Here is a 19,698-nt window from a genome sequence, read left to right as displayed (position 1 = left end):
ACACAGGTTCTGGTGCTACCCTCCCTATATCTGCCTAATTTGGAGAGTTAAGCCCCAGGGCCAAACCCAATGCCTGTCAAAAGTCAAGCTCACTGGTGGGACTACGGGAGGATGGATGGGACTAAACTCCCCAATCCCGATGGGAATAACATGAACTCTAGTTCTGAGAATTCCCAGTTCACTCTACTCTGTGACTCTGGTCATCAGCATCTTCTTCCTTCCCAGCATCCTCAGATGATGTGGCTCAGCTGTGGCTTGTACTCACAGGGCCACACACACGCACCAGGAAGAGTACAGAAACTCGTACTAGGCATGACTTTCTACTAGGTGCAGTGTCTCTGTTCTGAGCTCGTAAGTACACGTATAAATACATGTACTCCCTGGCATGAGACTTCAAAATATACAAAGCTGCTCAAGAGATCACACATGCCTGCACTTCCTTTGATCCAAAGTTGATATGAAGTATGGAGTAGTGGAAAAGCACATGGGTTTTAGAGCCAGTACCGCAGGAGTTCAAATCCTAGTTGTGCTACTAAGCCTGTGACCTGAATGAGTCATTCAACTTCTCTGTACTCCAGCTGCCTTATCTATAAACAATCCTATAAAGCCCTATGGGGTTGTTTATGAGGCTTAAATCAATTAATATACTTAACATGCTTATAACAGTTCCTACTGCAGTAAGCACTTGTTAGCTATTATTGTTATGAACATAAGGACTTACCAAGTAAAGTGGCCATAAGATTGGCCTATGTGTGTGTATAACCACATGTGTTAATGTGAATAAAATCTAAGATAAATCAAGTTGTGTGTGTGCATGTGTGTGATTTAAGCAGAGAAGTGCAAAAATTGCAGTCAGGTAGCATGAAGGCAGGGGGTAGTTTTCTCCTTGGGCTTCTGTCCATGTGAACAGTGCGGGGGGGTTGGGGGTTGATAAGAATCCACCACTACCCATCTCCATACAGAGGGCTATACCCAGCACTGTGGTAATGAATAGGCAGAAAGAAAGATGGTGGCCCTTATACATTTGCAATTATAAAAAAAAATATTTAAGGATGATTGAGCTGTCAGTATTCAAATTTAACTCATTAAAAACATTTACTTTCTAATTTTAAAAATCAGGACCTTTACCAGCTAATAGGTGTCAATGAGGAGTAACAGAATCTAGGCATTAAATTGAGAACTAAGGAAGAGATAAGAAAGGAATAGGAGTGAATGTTAAGGCATTTGGTGTGGACCTTACAGAAGTCCATTGGGCTGGACTTGGTTACCTAACTAGGCCCAAGGGACAGGGAGAACTTGGGGCCTCAGCCTTATTCCACAGGCTTTCCCATAAAGATGGTGAACCAGAATATATTGTCAGTTTAGGAAACGTCCATTTTCATCTGTGCTCATGGGCACAGATTAAATAGGAGAATTCACAGAGCCCAGTTACTTTGAGCCATTACACTGTAGAAGTGAATTTTTCTCCTGAATTTTAAAAAAATCTTTTACCCTTTAGCAATGGAATAACTGCAATGACGATCAATCTCCCATGCTTCCCTGGAATATCCAGATATGCGGGGCCACAGTAGACAGATTTGGTTTGAATCTGTCAAATATTTGCTCACTTCCTCCTCTCCTCTTTCTTCATCCTTTACCCTATCTCAATTTTCTCTCCTCTTTTCCCCTCCTCTTTCTGTTTACCTCCCTGTCCTCTCCCCTCTATGACATTGAAGCATCAGAGGAACCCTTCAATCCCATCAAATAAGGATTTTTTTCCCATTACCATTTCATTTTATCTTTTAAAAAACTACAAAATGCAAAGCACCACATGCATGAAAATGCCATGAAGCCCAGAAAATGCCAACCTTCAACTCCTCAAGCAATCATAGCCTTATGCCAGAGAAGGAGTGTGCGGTCACAAGAAGTATACATGCACACACGCACACGCGCACACACACACACACACACACACACACACACACTCACAGGCTGGGCTCTCAAAAAAAGTGGACAAAGGGGGCAATTATCTAATTCTGTTCAATGGTCATATAACTGAGTCATAAAGGTTCCTTTTTTTTTTTCTGGAAGTACAAAGAGCAGGCCCCCTTCCTAAATCCAGCTGGGCTCACAGTGGACCATAATTCTCACTGGCATTCATGATACACAGTTCTGTTCACAGAGTATCATTTTGGCTCCTCGAGCTTTCTTATTTAAAAGATTTCAGTGTTTATGCAAGCACAAGCCAGAACTCACGTACACTGGCAGACACATAACTTGATTATTACTACTGCCATAATAATAACTAACATTTATTGAGCACTTGATATCTGCCAGGTTTATGCGGAATAACCCATTCAACCTTCATGAGAACCTGTGACAGAGCTCTAGCTACATGATTATCCCCAGATTAGATCAGAGTAAGGAAACTGAGGTCCAGAGAAGATATGAGATTTACCCACAACCACATAGCCAGTGAGTGGGGAAGCCAGATTCAAACTCTGGCAATCACTTCCCACAGCCCACTTTCTTATGTTTTCTATGCCACACAGGTTTATGTCTGGCACATAGTAGGTGCTCAGCAAAGGTTTTCTGAATGGATGAATGAAAGAATAAATGAAGGACAGACCATATCTATTAAGAACACTGATACTTCCTTAAGATAGCAAAGTGGGTTCCCTTATGAAGCCAGGCCTATCGGATAGCTTAAGCTTTCTTTGGACAAAGTGATTTGGCCTCCCAACCAACTTTCCGGGGAAAGAGTCTATCAGCCACGCTTGCTCAGATACTAAGCGCTCCCGACCACCAGCTCTCCACTTGACTTTCAGGCCAAGCCCAGCCTCCCTTTAAACCAGAAATGAGACCCAAATACATCAAAGATGCTTTCTAACCACAACATTTTGTTTCCTAGAATATTGAAAACGGGTGTCTCCCAATGAAATGAAAACAGGAGTTGGTTTTGTGCCTGGATAAAAACTAAGAAATTCAATCACTAATGTGGACATCTCTAAATCTCCAGATATTTGGCATCATATTGATAATCTTTAGAGATGATTGACTGAAGGTTTGGGTTTTCATCCAGATGTTTGGGAGTTGCCACAGTCATTAACCTGTTTGTCAGCAAGTGCTCATGCATTTCCAAGAGACCTAAGTGAACACTAAAGAGGAAAAGAATAACCCAGAATAAAACAGACTAAAGAGGACAGGGGTAGCAGCTATTCGACAAAACTAGTCAAGCAGACTCCGTTCTGGGAATGGGTTGCTGCCTTGGAGATTCATTAGAACGTGGATCCAGCTCACAAGAGACTCATGTGCTCAAAGACCTTTAAAAACCACATAAGGCTGTATCCTTGACTGTCTCCAGAACCCTACCCCATCAGATCGCAGTGTGGAGGAGTTGACGGATCAGTCCCAGCACCCGGCACAGACAGCTCACATTGTGGTCAATCCACCTTCATACCCACATGGCCTTATCCACTCTCCAGATGCCTCATGCCTGTGTGCGTCGTATGTCTACGCATTGTCAGTCCAAGCCGTAGATTTTGCAAAGCTTGGCATAAATGTGGTTTGTGCCTTTGTCCATGTACCCCCGTTTGTGATTTAGTGCTCTGCCTTTTATCATCTCTCCTACCTCCATTTTCTTTCCCTCTCTACTTTTTAATGCTATTTACAACTTCCCTAGCCATCGTGCAGCACAGCGATCTTTCAGTTCCTCTACTGAAAAACCCAAATGATTTTTCTGGCCCAGGTTTTCTCTCCACTCAGCTTAATTTACGTTTTGGTAAATAGGAACTTTAGATTGTTCCATTCAATAGCATTTAGAGTTACCACTTTTATCAGAGGGATCACGGCACTAAAGGACTCCCTGCAAGGGACATTTGTTCATTCTCATGAGCGATCAGCGCTCTCTACGTTCGAGAAGGCTGCGTGCGTGCGGGCGTGCATGCACGGCGTCCTCAGTTTGAGCATCTATGCTCCACTGCCCTGTGTCAATGCTGCTTGGCACTGGCAGGAAGAGCCCGGTGAAGCCATTATGTGGACAGCAGCCGACCCTCAAACTGCTGGAGATAAATCCAGGCCCTGGGTCCTCTGTGCTGATGACCACTCAGTTCTTTGAGGAGCAAGCCCACATATGCCTGGCAGGGCTGCTTCTCCAAACTCTCCCTCCCACATCCACCCTTCTTCCCTGAACTGCAGGGGAGGCTTGTGATGACATTACTCACAAGCAAGGTCTGGGGTCCCTTCTCCTAGAGGAGGGAGTTGGAGGAGGAGGGTAGGAAGCCAGGACAATGCCTCTCTCTCTATTTCTGGGCCATCTATTGTCTTTTCCTACTTCTCTTCCATTCTTTCCACACCTTCTCTTCTATTTCTAACTCTATTTGACCTTGAACTCTGGCCTCTCCTTTCACACCAGAATGTGTCCCAAGGGGGACAGAACCTCCAAAGAAGCAGTTACCTGGCCTGACAGGCCTGGAGACCAGTAGCCAGGGGGCCAGCCCATCACTCCACTCCTGGAAATAAACCCCATTGTATTTGCATTTTAATTTTCCACATAAACAAAGGCCCAGAGTACTCGCTTGGGCAGCATCAGTGGACGAATTTAATTAGAAATGAAAAGTTTATAGGGCCCTCTTTAATGCGATTAATGCTCAGTTAACATTTATCACATTCGTATGCTGGAATCGCCTTTTTAAAGCAGCCACTGGCCATGAAATGAATTTCTCTCAACTTTTTTTGTACCCAACCTGGGAGGTCATCTCCTGAGGAGTCTGCACTACCCTCCAAGCTGTCTTCCTGGGGCCTCTTCCCCCACCCTCACTTCCCTTTAACTTGGCTTTGAAGAGACATATGTGTGCTGGGATGGGAGGTCAGAGGGTGTGAGAGTGAGGGCGAACACGATTTCTAGGAGGGCTGTACCCTCTGCAAAGAGCTGAGTGGTCAGCCCAGCAGACTGGCTAAAAGACTTCAGAGCCTCTTCCCTAAAGAAAAGAAAAAAAGACACCCCTCCCCCCACCTTCCCAACACACACAGCCAGTCCATTTCTGTGGCCAAAACCAGGCTTTAGCTGGGGCTGGTCGGTGTCAGCCATAGCTGGCTCTTGCTTCTCACCTTCTGTCTTTGGTCATCTCTTTTCTACCCTTTTTTCTCCCTCATCCTGCGCTCTCTTAGACTTTCCTTCCCAGGCCCGTGGTGACCAGGCAAAGGAGCCCAAGTCACAAGTTTGGAGACACCTCCTTTTCTCTGGCTCTCCCAGTCCCAGCCCGTGGGAAGGCAGCCTGTCCTGGTGTCAGCTCCTCGGGGAAGCAGAGCGGAGTGGGGGGAACACAATACCTCTTTTGGTCCCTAGAGGAAGGATGGCCTTCCTTATCTTAAATTCTCTTCACTCTTCCTTAATTGGCCTCCTAACCCAAACCAGCTATCCTGAGTAATGATGAGGAGGAGAGAGAGAAAAGAAAGGATAAGGGATGTGGGGAGGGAGGGGAGGTATGCACTCTGCAGATGCTAAGAGGAGATACATAGCTTGACATTTGTCCCTACCTAAATGCACACTCCCTATGAGGACCTCAGCAGACAAAAGCCAAGCAGCTGCTGCCAGTTTTCCTAGCAGCATGTCACACACATGCACCACCCCGGCATCGCACACAGCTCTACACCCTCACCTCTAGCAGAGCAAGTGCACACGTGCCTGCACACAGACTAAACGAATTGGGACCCTCTGTGCACCTGACAGGACCCCCACTCATCCACCCATCGGGACACTGACCATCCATTCAACCCCAGGCTTTCCAGATAACATTTGCTAGCACCCCAGACAGGCGGGCCATCCCAGTGACGGCAGAGGCTTTCATCCTGGGACCAAAAGATGCCTTCAGCCCTCTGAATGGCAAACTACCAGTTTGCCGTTGTTCGCTGGACAAGACGGCCGACTTTCAAATGTTCCCTGTAATGCCAGGGCCATTTAGACAGCTTCCTAGGGCCTGAATGCCAGGCTCAGCCACATACCATGAGCCCACACACTCTTCCCCAAACAGAGCCACACCGAGGCTGCCAACACAGAGGCACCAACCCGTCTCGGTACCACACATAAGGGGCGGGCACCATCTTGTCCTCTAGAATTAGAACAAAAGGTCACAGGATAAAGGGCAGAATGAGGGCCTCCTCCCTGACCATCTCTGTGGCCTGTCAGGCTAGATGCTGTCCACGAGGCTCCTGGTCGCCTTTGGCTTCCTTCACCAGCCCAGCAAATACCCTGGGGCCACAAGGGAGCATGTGGACCAGGGGGAGCTGCCCCAGTGCTCACTCCCATCTGTTCAAGCTCCAGGGCCCCTGCCGCTCTCCCTTCTCGCCCTCCTGCCCTCTCCAAGTCCTCTGAGTCCTTCTATTTCCTGACCTGACTGTGCCTACAAAGTGGGTACAGTTCCTCTTGCAGCCTGCTGCCCTGTCTCACAGCCCTTTCTCCTCCTCCTGCCAGGAGCTGCCAGGAGCCACCCGGCACGTCCTCTGGCTTCCTCTGTTGCTGGATGGCTGTAGAGGGGGCTCGCCGCAGAGGAGTGCACGGCAGGCTGAAGGCAGGCAGAGGAGGAAGTCCAGAGCAAAGTGGCCAGAGGCTCCTGGGTGCAGGGGACTCTAACCTGGAACACCCAGGAAGCGGGGCCCTTCCTCCCTTCCTCTTGGCCTCTCTCCCACTCTCCCTTCTGCCAGGCACCAGGCTCGAGCGACTGCACTGCAGCAGCGCCACATCCACTGCCGGCCTGCCTTGCGGTGCTCTGCCTGGTACGGGTGACCGTGGGCTCCAGGTCTTGCGACTTGACCTCCCATGCCACTTCCTTTGCTCTGCCACCTTTCTCCTCCCTGGCTGGCCTCCCCTTTTCTCCTTAATAACCTTCCGAGAGGCAGCCCCACCAGCCTGCTGTACCAGCCGCCCAGAGCTCTGGCTCCCTGCAACCTTTTCACATGCTCCGTTCCCAGGCAAGCCCGTCCCAGCTCCCAGGACTCTGCCTTTCACCGCTCAGCCTCATCACCTCCTCCCTCACTCTTCCTCCTCATCCTTACTTCTGTCCTTCCCTTTCCATGTGCATCTCCCCCTCCCCTCCTCTAGCTGTGGGGAGTTACACCTCACCCCCACTTCCCTTCCTCGGGGGCTTCTGGACTCAGGGGCTCCGGAAATGTCACATCCCCTGTACCTGCACTGAGTTTACTGCTCTGGTCTGAAGCAGAGAGATAAGTTACGGGCAGTTACACAGACCAGGGGCTGCAGACCGCTGGTCCATGAACTGAATCAGGCCTGTAGATGTGTTTTATTTAACCAGCACAGAGTTTTAAAAAACGAACTCTCAGTGCCTCTAGGCTGGGCCTGCGCACTCCAGCTCCTGTTTGTTCAGTTCTCACCACCTCTGTCTCAGCATCGTAGGTTCTCCTGCTAACCTTCCCCGCTGGGGTCCTGGAGGCCTCTGTGCTCACGACCCCCTGCAGCCACACGGCAGCTCCACTAACACATTCTCGCCAGTCTGGACTTTGGGGTACTACTTTCCTCCCCCTACAGCCTACAACAAACCCGAACCTCTCTAGAATGCCAACGACTCTGCCTCTCTCTCTCTCTCACGTGAAAAACACAAAATATCTTCTTATCATATTACCTCTCAAAAACTGAAAGAAAGAGTCCAGTTATTTTTGTGGTTGGTGAGGATGAGCTACAAGAGGAGCCTGGCTCCATGGCCTCTCCCGTCTCCCTCCTACATGACTTCCCCTCCTACCTGAGAGTTCCCAGGCCTACACAGGGCCTTGCTTCTTCTTTTCCAGTCCCAGGTCATCCTCTTCTGGTTTCCTACACCCTCAACAGCTCCCCTATGCCCAGCCCTCCCCAGGAGACCGCAGGCCTCTGCCTCTGCCATCATGCTCTACTTGATCTGGTGTCCAAGCCTTCTCTAGTTCCCAGTTATGTGTTCCTTGCACCCAGCTTCTTCCTTATTTCCCTGGCACCTGGATTACTGGGGAAGGATTTGGAGGCTGAGCCTGGGGCCTGGCCATTGGGAGAGCTCTGACAGTGACCGTGTCCCAGTGCTGCTGACATGCCTCCTGCTGGGGGACCCGCAGGTCCCTTGGTGGGCCACTGCACCGTAACTCTGCAGGAAGGGGGTGCACCAGGAAGGGCATCTTCTTGGCTGCTTATGCAGTTGGTCCCTAACTAGTTCTGCCAACGGGGCTGGGACTCAAGGGTTGAACTGAAGATGGACAGTGGATCCCACAGCTCTCTATCACAAAGGCAGCATCGCTGCAGCAAATCCCCTCTAACTGGGGCCTAACTAGACTATGGAGTGTTACAGTGCAAAGAAAAATTGAAGAAAAATTTGGCCCCAATTTTCCCAAATTATGAAATGAGAAATCTTCAACCCAGCCCTATTATTGCTGCCCAAGGGCCCAATGACTGCCTCACGGATTGACCTGATGGTCCCAAGGACAAGGTGTCCAGCCTTTGTCTGTGACTGCAGGTCTCCCTCTTTTTCCTCCTCTTGGCCTCAGAGCCCATTTACCTAAGAGCAGACACAGGTAGGCACAAACACACACAAATCCACACACCCTGGAGATATCAATCTCTGTGCCCACAAACCATCATGAACACATTCAAGCTGCACCTTCAGAGTACCAAAACAAATAACTTGCTCAACAGGAGAAAAACATTTCAACCCAGTAGTTCAGTGGTAGACAGATAAACCCACAGCGATTTAATTTTCCACCCGTTTAATATTTTACTTGTTATTAGGGCATTGGTTGTGAGACACTGTTTCCCACTCCTCAGATTTATCAGGGGCCCTTCTCTCTTCTCTAGGCTCACCCACGTGGCTGGGTGAGCAGCACTGGGCATAGCTTCCCCTGCATGAATCTGAACTCTGAATGCAAGAAACTTGCCCTGCGAGAATCTGACCTGGGGGTGGGGTGGGGGGGCTGAGATGAAACAGCAGGGATTCAGAGAAGTGGCAGGCCACGTTCACACCCTTTACTGCATTCTTTTAAAGAACAGGAAGTGAGAAAGGAATTCTTTCCAGCATACAGTTTCCTCTTAGTATAAGAATTCCAACTCCAGGCAGCAACAAGGAAGGGCCAAGGACGGACCTGAACTTTAAGAGGCAAAGTTGCAGAGTAGCTGGAGCTGAAGATCTAGGGAGCTGGGGGCAGACAATGGAGCCCCTGGTTTAAGGCGCTCCTTTGTGGGCTCAGAGGGACCCCCCCCTTTTCAGCGTGCAGGCTCTGGTGTAGGGGGGTTTGGTTCATCTTCTGCACCAGTTACTACTATCGCTATTCTTTCTATGGAAGCATAATATTCTTGTCCACAACACGCACCATCATATAGACAACCACACTGTCCCATGGGTACTGGAACAAGCCCACTTCCCAACTGCTCCCTACCACCCCAACTTCCAACGGTGCCTCTGGTCCCCTGGATCTACTTTGCACAATAATTCCCACCTTGTGCCAATATGCACACAAAGCCATTGCCATCTCCCCCCCTCCCCAATATTCTCTTCTCCAGGCACCCCGTTTCCCTTCTCTAGGGGCTGCTCCTGCCTGGCCCCATCTCCACTTGGTTAATTCCCCCCGTGGCCCCTGTATTGAACTGTTGTGTTGTCCATTTCCCTGTGACAAGGGCTCTGGTTACAGAGTTATTGATTGGTTTTCATGCAGACAAATGGGCCCTTCCCGAGCTCCCATCGAAATCCCTGGCTGTATGGGCTGATTGTTGCCTCTCGGGGTGTAGGATTGCACTGGAGACCACCCTCCACGCAACCTCCTTTGCCCAGACTGTGGACGGTAATAAATGGAGGCAGCCTGAGCGATAATAAAAGCAATTGAGTAGGTTACCTGTGCAGATACAAGATTTATGCCTCTTCCTATTTGATGTGATTCTTTTATTGAGTTCTCAGAATAGTTGGACACGCTTTATTTATTTATTTAGGGTTTTCCCCTCTCGTTTCCTCTTTGCATCACCTTCCAAAACCCACCTGGAGCTTTCGTTAGGGACAACCCCTCCTCTCTTCCTCTTTCCTAGAGTTGCCAGTGGAGGTAAGAACTCAGGGCAACCAGCCATTGCTCTCACCTGAAAGCCATTTTGTGGCCTGCCCGCCCACTCGGAGCCTGCCCGCAGGGAAACAGATCGATACAATTGCTGGCCAAGAAGTCTAAAATAACTAAGGGGACAAAAATGGCTTTTCAGGGGGATAACTCCAGCTCATTTTAAGAAATAAGAAGGCCAACAGTCATGACTATTTCACACATTATTCTAACGACGGGCGGCCTCAGCAGCAGGAGATGCTCTGTTGGGAAGGACAGGTGAGCAAGGCTTTTCAGACAGAAACTGGCATGTCTGTCCACTATAGGTGGCCTGATCCAGTAGGCCCAGGGCCACAGAAAGCAAGTTCTCTATCCTTACTTTTCCCTTTCCTCTGTGGGGAGAAGTCTTCTTCTTAACCTACCAACTTGCCTTGGCTCTTTGCCACTAGACCAACAGCCCTGACCACCAAACAACTGCAAGGGTATGGAGATGGGCAGGCAATGCTGCCTCTCTGGCCCAGCTTTGTGCCAAGCCAGGTCCAAGAGTCAAATGTGCAATGTTCTAGAACCTGTGTCTGAAAAAGAGACACAGACCCCCGCCGTGAACATGTCTGCAGCATTCCCTTGGCTGGGATGAGTGGCTCCCAGCTTACTTGGAAAGGCCTTTGAATGAACAGCTAGGCCACTGTCACCCCAGTGCCAGATTTCCAATGAAGACCTGCAGATGACACGAGACGGAACTGTTTAACAGCCTTGGAGCTGGCGCCTTCTTGCAGCCAGTGCTGCCACTGCTAGGAGAGTAAATATGCTCACTTAGAGCCCAACAGGCTAAGAGAGAGTGTGGGTAGCAGGTGATCGGGGGGAAATTGACTCTGGGAGGGTCCACTCCAAGGATCTAGGAGCTGAGAGTGCCTTGATCCCACAGAGTATAGGGCAGGCTGAAACAGTTAAGAGAGCGAGGGCCTCCTTGTCAGCTCAGTCCAAGACAGTGCCCTCAGGGGATCTTCAGTAACCCTAGACTGTATCTGGAGTTTGCGCCTGTGCCTTCAAAGGAGCTATATTCCCTACCCAGAGCAACAGCCAAACCTGAAGACTCTGGCATATAATCAGGAAAATCCTTCCTGCCCAGACAATTGCTCAGCAACGTAACTAGGTGGCTGTTTCCCTTTCGGCAGCTTGGATCTCCCTCCATCTCCTTCCCCCACCGGGCCATTTCCCACACCAGGTTTCAATCTCAAGTCACCTGTTTATAAACACCCGCCCTCTACAGCAGTGGTGTACAAGCTGAAGAGCTGGCAACTCCACACTCAGCAATCAGTAACCCAATATTGAGAGTCATTCAAATAAATTCCACATGCTAAGCAATCTAGGCAACCCTCCGGATTTTTGACGGTGGTCTCTGGGGGTGAGGGTGAGGTTGGGAGGCCTCTCTGACCTACTCCATTGGCTCAGAGAGGTATTTCTATAAGGATTTGCCAATGGAGAATGGGAGCTGGATGTCCAAGCCTTTATCGCGACAGGATCAGAAAAAGCCCAAACCATTTTTAAAGCATGAAAAGCAATTTAGTTTATAACCATAACAGTGTAATTCAAGTGTGGCAACAGCATATTTTATGGGGAGGAGAAGATGAAAACCCTCATGATTTGGCTCAGGTGGATAAGCATGTGTGGATTTCCTTTCTTGCCAACGGCCAGCACGGGCACATTCTTACCGTGAGGGTTATAAAGTACCCAACACAAGTGGGCACCCCACCAACAGTAAAGCGCTAAACTCAAGAACCACCCGGTCCCCAATGCATCACACTTTCTACACAGAGGAAAATCTGTAGACTCTTTCTACAGCAAGTGAGATTTCACAAAGTTCCCGGCATCAGCAGCGCCAGCAGAAATCCCGCTTTTAGCAGGTTTTAGGGTTGAAGCAACGCATCTCAGATAAACCCTCCCTTTCAGAGCAAAGCACCTAGAGGGATGACATAAGGGCATGGGCCCAGATGCATCCCTCCAGTCCTGACTCGGCAGCACACTGGGAAGCCCCCAGAATTCTTTCCAAAGTATGAGTCACGGTAGGATTCTGTCCCAAAGCAAAATCAAGAATACCCTGACTGTGCCTTGTTGACAAAGCAAGCCAGGAAGCCTAGCTGCAGACCCAAGGCTGGCTGCCCATGCTGCCGGTGGCTTCCCCGTTCTTCTCCTCCCACTCCCTTGCCATCTCCAGCAACACCTGTCCACAGATGGCTATTTTCCCACACCCAAAGGTAGCCTCTGTGCCCCTCAGGTGATAGGGCTCCGTGTTGAGCAAATTCTGCTGCTGTCAGAGCTGTCAAGCTGAAGCCGTTCTTTCTCCCACTCTCATCCGACTAGCAGCTCACTCTTCTACTTTCTCCCAGCTCTGGTGAGTGCACCTCAAGGCCTCTGGAGCTTGATCCTGGGGTCACATGTCCCCTGCTCTCCGTGGCTTTTCAGGATGAGAGTATTCCCAAACTTTTGTATAAGCCAGGTTCCCAAAACATCTCGGCCAGTGAGGGGTATATGTTGGGGAGAGGGGGGCAGAAGGGGTGCTAGACAGGGTGCCAGGCAAGGGGTGCTGCCACCACACCTGCCTTGATTGCTCCAATCCTCCACACATCAAGAGAAGCACATTGCCTTGTCTGAACATATCTTGGGTTCCTCCACCGGCTTGCCAATCCTATCACAACAACAAGATTTCTACCAAATGTTCTCCAGAACACCAGCACCCAGTCGCAGCAACATTGCTCCTCAGCAGGGCTGCTCTCCTCCCAATACCTCGGTTCCAACTCACTCCCAAGACCAGTAGCCAGCCTAGAGGCTGAGAGGAGACAATGCTTTGTCCCCTTCCCATCCCACACCGCCACTCCTGCCCCAGCCCCAAAGCTTCCCCAGCTTCCTCCTCTGGTTTTAAATGCAAAAGACTCATTCCTCTCCCAAACCACCAGGAGAATTTCTCCAGCTCCTTTGGAAGGTATCTGAATGTCAAACCGCTATGCTCTCAATACCTAGCTGAGCCAGGCCCAGGGAGTTGGAGAATTTTCGGAGGGTGTATAATTAGCTGATCAGTATTATGTTACCCTGTTCGTAACTGAATAACCATTTTAATACAGATGGCACACACTGGGATAATTTCTGGGGTCACCTCGCAGTACGTTACAGCACGAGTGTGGCAGAGGGAATCTTCTTTAGCCAAGGTACATTCTACCAGCTAATTTTACCTGCTGTTTTCAGGATGATTTGGGATAATTCCATTTCATTTGCAAAATATTAAAAAAAAACAACCCTTGATACGTGATGCCAGTTTCAGAAAAAGGCACCAGCTGAATTATTAGTTGTCCTGATAATGAGCCTATGAAGAGTGTAAAGAAAAACAAGGGTATGAAACCCTCAGCCTTCTTCTCATTTGGGGTGTTGCCCTACAATGCGCGGGGCGGGGGTAGAAAAGCTGGCCAAGGCTGTCTGGAATTTGCACAGGGTCTCCGCTGACATCAGGTTGTACAGTTCTGTGATGGGAAAGCCATCTTGGGTTCCCATGTCCAAGTGCTCTTGTTATGTGCCGTACCTGCCACAGGTGTACACTGGCCGGGGGCGGAGGGTACATACATGGAGTGTGCAGGGGTCCCAGAGAGCACACTGGAGTGGCTCGGAGATTGGGAGACTATCTTGTGCTACTGTATGTCGAGCTGAATCCAGCCTGAGTTGTCTCCCTGTGCCTGAGCCTGTCATCAGCGCAGGCTTAGGCCTGGACATAGGTACTCTAGGTGGTTGGAGGCATCTCCTAAGGTTCAGTCTCAGGGTCCAGAGTTCTCCCTCCTGACCTGGCATCCCACTCCTGGTCTAGCTCCTCTACTCCCTGCCAATGGCTGGCTGGTGGTTGGCGTTTGCTCTGCAGGCCTGGATACCGGTGGCAATAGGCCGGAAATTTGTGAGGAGCTGGCTAGCAAGGCCTGGGCTCCCGGGAGGCCAGCTTTGTGGGAGTCAGCAGGGATGGCCGGGGAGCCAGGACAGGCGGCTGCCCCTGCGGAAGGGAGCATGCCTTTAGAAAGGGAAGTCTGTTTGGAGGCGATGAATAGACACTGGTCATTTTAAAGGCTTCGGCTGTGGGCTGTGATTGTCTCTAGATACCGAGGCGAGTAATCTTGGAGTCTTAATTACCACAAACACTTGGATTCATTTCCAGGACGCCAGCGGGAGAAGCCTGGCAGGGAATACCCAGCCCTGAGCTGGAGACAGCCTTGTCTGTCTGTCTATCTCTCTGCCTCCCAGGTCCCCTCTCCCTGCCCAAAGGACCTGGGAGCTGGGAGCAGGAGCCCCACCCTGCAGCCCGGCGTGGATTGCTCACCTGTTGATGGAAGAGACGCTGGGCACTGTGTCGTTGTCACAGATGCCCTCTGCCAGGAGCCGGTCCCGGATCTCCCAGGCGAACATAGTCGGGTTCTGTCGCTTGTATTCAGCAATCTTGTCCACAACTTTGGGTGTTGCCACTTTGGGCTTGGAGCCGCCGATCACTCCGGGCTTGATGCTGCCGGTCTCGTAGTACCTGCGCCGGGAAGACCGGCGGGGTCAGCGAGAAGCGGGTGGTGGCAGGGACAGGGGGCTGCAGGCGCCGGAGCCGCTGAGCCACTCTCCTGCCTGAGGCAGTGGCATGGAGGGAAAAGGCCCAGAGTGTCTGAACCGGCTTCCAGAGTCCACTTGGCTAGGGCAGGGACGCAGTGGAGGATGAGGGGAGGGACACCAGGGACGCTCCCTCCCTGGAGGTGGCCATACCAAAGGCTGCACGCACAGCAGCTGGAATCGATGCCCCTGGGAGTGGAAGCCCGGCCCCTCATTTGGGAAGAGCGGGAGGAACAGCACTTGGAGGCCTCCAGACCTTTCCCACAGAGCACAGGGATCCTATGGGAACCAGGACCAACCTTCTACCCGCCCCCAAGTTAATTTTTCTCTTCTCAGGAACCCATTTTTACCTTCCACCCTATTCCTCCAACCCTCCCTTCCAAAGGGATTAGCCGTCCTTCCGTTTCTGAAGACTGGAATCAGGCTATCTCCCAGTGAGGACCCTGGAGTGGGGCAGGTGCTGGATGACCCTGCTCCACCCTCGCTTCTGGGGCCACAGTCACCACCTGAGTGCCCTCTCCAAAAGGAGCAGCTCTCCAGATAGCCCCAGTCAGGGACCTCCCTCTCCCACTGGCGACCTCGACTTTTAGCCAAGCCCTCGGCTGGAGACCCAGGGCTATCCAAACAGGAAAGGAGACAGGGCATCTCCCAGGGGCAGCTCCGAGGCCCTCACCTGCCCAGGATTTTGCTGACACAGCCGTGGCTGACCCGCAGCTGCCGGGAGATGTCGCAGGGCCGCACACCCTGGTGGGCCAGCTCCACGATGCGCTGCCTCACCACGTCGGGCAGGGGCCTGCCATTCACAAACACCCCCCCAAGCTGGTTCACACCCCCGTGCCCTGCTGGGGAGAGACAAGAAAAAAAAACAACACCCCACACACAGCAGGGACCGGCCATTAGTCAGGGTCCGCGACCCAGGACGTGCAAAGGGAGCAGGCAGGGCGGAAGGGCATGTTCCCGGACTTGCGGGAGAACGAAGGCCGCCGACCACAATGCAGAGGATTAGGGACTGGAATCTGCGGAGGTACAGAAACGCGGAAGCGCAGATGCTGGGCGGAGGGCTGGGAAAGAATGCGGCTCTAAGACCGGTGCGACGCCAGGGAGAAAGTGAGGGAAGGAATGGGGAAGCGGGACGAGAGGGGGAAAAAAGGGAAGAGGAGGAGAAAAACAGCACAGTGGGAATTAATGCCAGCAGGAAAGAATGTAGGGAAGAGAGGACAGGAAGGGCCGACGGAGGACGGAACCCGAGCGGTGATCCCGCCTGAGCCGCAGGCAAGAGGGAGTTGTAGGAGCCTGCTTGAAGGCGGATGATTCTGGGGTGTTTGGGTCCGGTAGACTCTGTACATAAGGACTCCAAGCACAGAGAGGGCCTAAGTCCCTGACATCGCCCCTTTTGCTCCCTACCTCTTTCCTTGTATTTATTTTTAATTGCAGTTAGAGTTTTCCTGCCTCTTTCCCTGTGTTTTTGTTTTGTTTTGTTTTCTGATGGGGAGCTTTTCTTTCCTTTATGTTTTCTATCTTTAGATATTTGGGGAGCCATATTTTCCCTTCGCCTCTGTAGTGTTTAAAGTTCAAAGAAAGCCAAGTGGAGGAGGGAAGGCTGAAGAGGCAGGGGCCCAGAATCTGCTGCGCTCGGAGATGGGGAGGCAGTGGAGAGCGGCAAGGTGCCGGGGTAGCAGCCACAGAACGCAGACTGCTTGGGTTCGTCCGTCTGCCGCGCTGTGCTAGGCTTGGGGCCCACGGCCTCGCTCAGGACGCACGGTACAGGTCGCCCAGGCGGGCTGAAGGCGCACGGGGCACCCTGTGCAGCCAGCCCGAGCCAGCTCGTGTCCATCTGACCTTTTAGACCTCCGCAGCCACTCAGGAAACCGGGCAGCAAGGGCGTTTGCTCTCCGGGGCAAGAGGAGGGTGCTGGGTCTCCAACCTGACTCCAGCGCAGGCTCCCAACCTCGGACCCGAGGTGGTCGCCGGATGCCAGGCCTGAGGACGCTGCCTGGCGCCCCATTCTCCCTGGCTGACAGCAGTCTAGAAATCCTGCACCCAAAGCCATCAACCCGCAGCCACAGTTACTGAGCGCAATCCAACCGCAGAGAGTTCTAGCGGCAGAGTCCGACCTGACCGGGCCAGCAACCTGCAGTCCCCGTCCTGCTAGCCTCAGGCGACTTTCGGAGAAAGCGGGGACATCTGCACCCGATTCGCTTCTCTCCCGTTTCCTTCTGGGGGACCGAGAATAGGGGCCGGCGAAACCCCTGGGCAGAGGCCTCTGATCTAGAGGCCGGGGGAGGCCGGAGCCTCTTATTCTACCCCTCATCCATGCTAGGCTCCCTACCTCTAGCCCCGCTCCTCACCCCTCCCCTCCCTCCAAATCCGACCATCAATAATTTAGGCCCCGGGAGAACTCGCGTTACCGGTATGAAAAGGCGGCAGCTGCGGGCAGATTAAAGATGAATAATTCAGCCTCCCCGGGCTCCGGGCCCGGCCCCTCGACCCCAATCTAAGGGGTGGGTAAGGGAAGGGGGCACGGCGGGAGTCCAGGGCTGGGGCCGAGAACCTGCGCTGAGTCGGGCCTGGAGTGCGCCACTGCCGCCGGCGCCTTCTCGGGCTGCCGCTGCTGGCCGGCCAGCCCGCCCGCGCCGCGGTCTCTCCCTTCCTCCGACCACCTTCGGCTCGCCTAGCTACCCTTTCGGTTTCAAAGTGGCACCCAGTGGGCGGCCAGGACTCGGCAGATCCCCCGCGGAATCAGCAAGAGAGGAGAGGCAGCGGGGCCAGGAGGCCGGGGGGCTGGGCGAAGACGCCGTGGTACCCCGTTCCACTCCCTCCGAAAAGGACTCAGGATTTCAGGCTTTCCCAGAAACCCGCGGCAGCCGGAGGCCCCTGGCTCGGATTTCCTGTGCTTGGAAATTATTTAGGGAAATATATTTTGTCACAGGAGTATTTTTTTTAAAGCTCCCCTATATATGTGTGTGTGTGTATATATATATATATATATATATATATATATATATATGCGCTAATTATATGCTTAGAGAAAAATACAGCTCTCCCTCCTAGGCTCTCTTGTCCGAAGCACAGATCCAAGCCAGGTCTAAAAAGTTTCCCTGTGAAAAGTTACAAATCATCCTTGATTATTAACCTACAGAGGAGGGAAAGTTTTCTATTTAGAATCTATTTATCTTAAAAAAACGAAGGCGGCAAAACAAAACAAAACAAAACAAACAAACAAAAAATACCTCTGAATTGTTTTCAAGCTAAAGACATATGACAAGAATTAGATAAATTCAAATTTCATTAAAATAATTCTCTTTTCCTAGTTTTAAATTTCTTTTCTCCCCTTCTCCTTTTTCCTGTAACATTTTTTTCTGTTTTCTTGCTCTTCTTTCCTCCCCCTTGTTTTGATTTCTCTCTCCTTTCTCCCCAGCTTTGGCATTTGCCTTCCTTTTGTTCTTCCCCCCTCCTTTTCTCCCTCTTTTCCTATCCCCTGGCCAGGTTACTGGTTGGCCCATCCTTACCAGGGAGTGGGAGCCCAGCAAGGAGCCTCCAGAACTAGAAGATGAGCTTTGCTCTACCCAGGGATCGCCTGGAAGGCTCTTCTACGTGATCTCTCACAGACTTCGATTTCTCCTTGGAATCCCTCTTTGTTTTTAGAGCATCTCCCAGGGAGAGGCAGAGAAAGATGACCACCATGTCCTGCCAATCTCAGACTCCCAACTCCGGGACAAGAGGGGAAGGAGTAAGATGGAAGGTAGGGAAAAAAAGAAGAGGAAGGAAGTACTTCAAACCAGCCCACAAGAAGCCTTGGCTGGGCTGGCAGGGCCAGGAGGTGCTGGGAGCTGAGGGTCAGAAGGGGGCACCCCACCCCCACACTCTTCAGCCTGATTGTCCTGACACTGAGGCTGCCCTTGCTGGCAGTCTCCTCCTGGACCACCACACTCTAAGTTCCAGAAAGGTAGAGATGAGGGAAGGGAGGAGGGGGAGGCAGAGAGAGAGAAAGAGAGAAGATAAAGAAAACACAACACAACACAAAACCCTGAAAACTGCCTGTCCATTAGTCCCCCAGCTCCAGTCAAGAGGGTGGCTAGGGAGTAGAGTGGTTGGAGCCAGGGTCAGGGGCTGTGGATCCACTACCTAAGAAAAAGCAGGTGGAAGGAAGGAGGGTGATGGGCATCAGGGAGGTAGGAAGGCAGGTAGAAGAAGTATGAGTGACAAGGCAGAAGGGAGAGAAACTGGGGATTTAGAAACACCGGGAAATGAGGAAGAACGAAAGGGGTGACCAGGAGAAGCCAGGGTGGCCTCCAAGATGGGACCTGAGCGCGTGGGGAGCCAGGGCCGTGCCAGGACGGGACAGGGTGGGACGGGGAGCCCCGAGCTGGGGCAGGAGCCGGGCGCCGGTACTCACGGTGCATCGCGGAGAAGGGGTCTGCTTTGCAGTGCATATCCATGGGGAGACAGAGGAGCGGGAGCAGCGCGGCCGCCGCCGCCGTGTCGCCTCTCAAACTCAACTTCAGGACTTGAGGAAAAAAGGGAGGGACGGTGGGGGGGGCGGGTGAGCGGGCTCCCGGCTGCGGCGGAGCGCTCGGGGGCGGGGGGCGCCGCGCTGCGCTCCCCGCGGGGACTCCTCCCGGGCCTGCCGGAGCTTGCAACCGCAGCGCCCGGAACTTCCCACCGTCGGGGCGCGGGGCTGGGCGGTCAGCAGAACGGCCTCGGGGCGGTAGGCCGGGCCGGGGGGACCTGGGGGCGCATGGCGCGCGCGGCAGCTGCGGCCAGGGCTGAGGCTGGGCGGCGGAGACGGCTCGCTCAGCTCCCCGGGAACCCGTTCATCCAGAGGCGGCAGTCGGAGTAGCCGAGGAGCAGGGGCGGCCCGAGGGCGCCGGGCGGGGAGCCGGGCCGCTCCAAGTGCCGGTGAGTTGGCGAAGTTGGCAAAGAAGTAGCAATCCTCGGGATGTCCGAGCGGGCGCCTTCGGGAGGGGAGAGCGCGAGCCGGGCCCCCGCCCCCGGAAAAGGCTGGCGCGCTCCGCCGCGGCCGAAGGGCCGGGAGGGAGGGAAGAATGG

General features: G+C 52.4%; 1 protein-coding gene across 5 annotated transcripts in view; it reads right to left on the bottom strand.

The window, feature by feature from the left end:
- Window positions 1–19,123, bottom strand: part of PAX2 (paired box 2) — a 77,216-nt gene extending 58,093 nt beyond the window's left edge. For 3 of the 5 annotated variants that reach the window (XM_007101555.3, XM_007101557.3, XM_007101556.2), the window contains exons 1-3: window positions 19,046–19,088; window positions 15,323–15,491; window positions 14,378–14,575 (exon numbers count right to left, since the gene is read on the bottom strand). In XM_007101555.3, coding sequence (XP_007101617.1) covers window positions 14,378–14,575; window positions 15,323–15,491; window positions 19,046–19,088 — 410 coding nt within the window. Of the gene's footprint in view, window positions 1–14,377; window positions 14,576–15,322; window positions 15,492–19,045 lie in introns of all 5 variants that reach the window. The other 2 variants (XM_055081052.1, XM_007101559.3) reach the window with 2 other exon arrangements.
- Between the last annotated feature and the right edge of the window lie 575 nt (window positions 19,124–19,698).

The sequence above is a fragment of the Physeter macrocephalus genome, chromosome 20, assembly GCF_002837175.3.
Source record: "Physeter macrocephalus isolate SW-GA chromosome 20, ASM283717v5, whole genome shotgun sequence".
In the NCBI taxonomy this organism is placed as follows: Eukaryota; Metazoa; Chordata; class Mammalia; order Artiodactyla; family Physeteridae; genus Physeter; species Physeter macrocephalus.
This window is presented reverse-complemented; position numbering and strand designations above follow the sequence as displayed.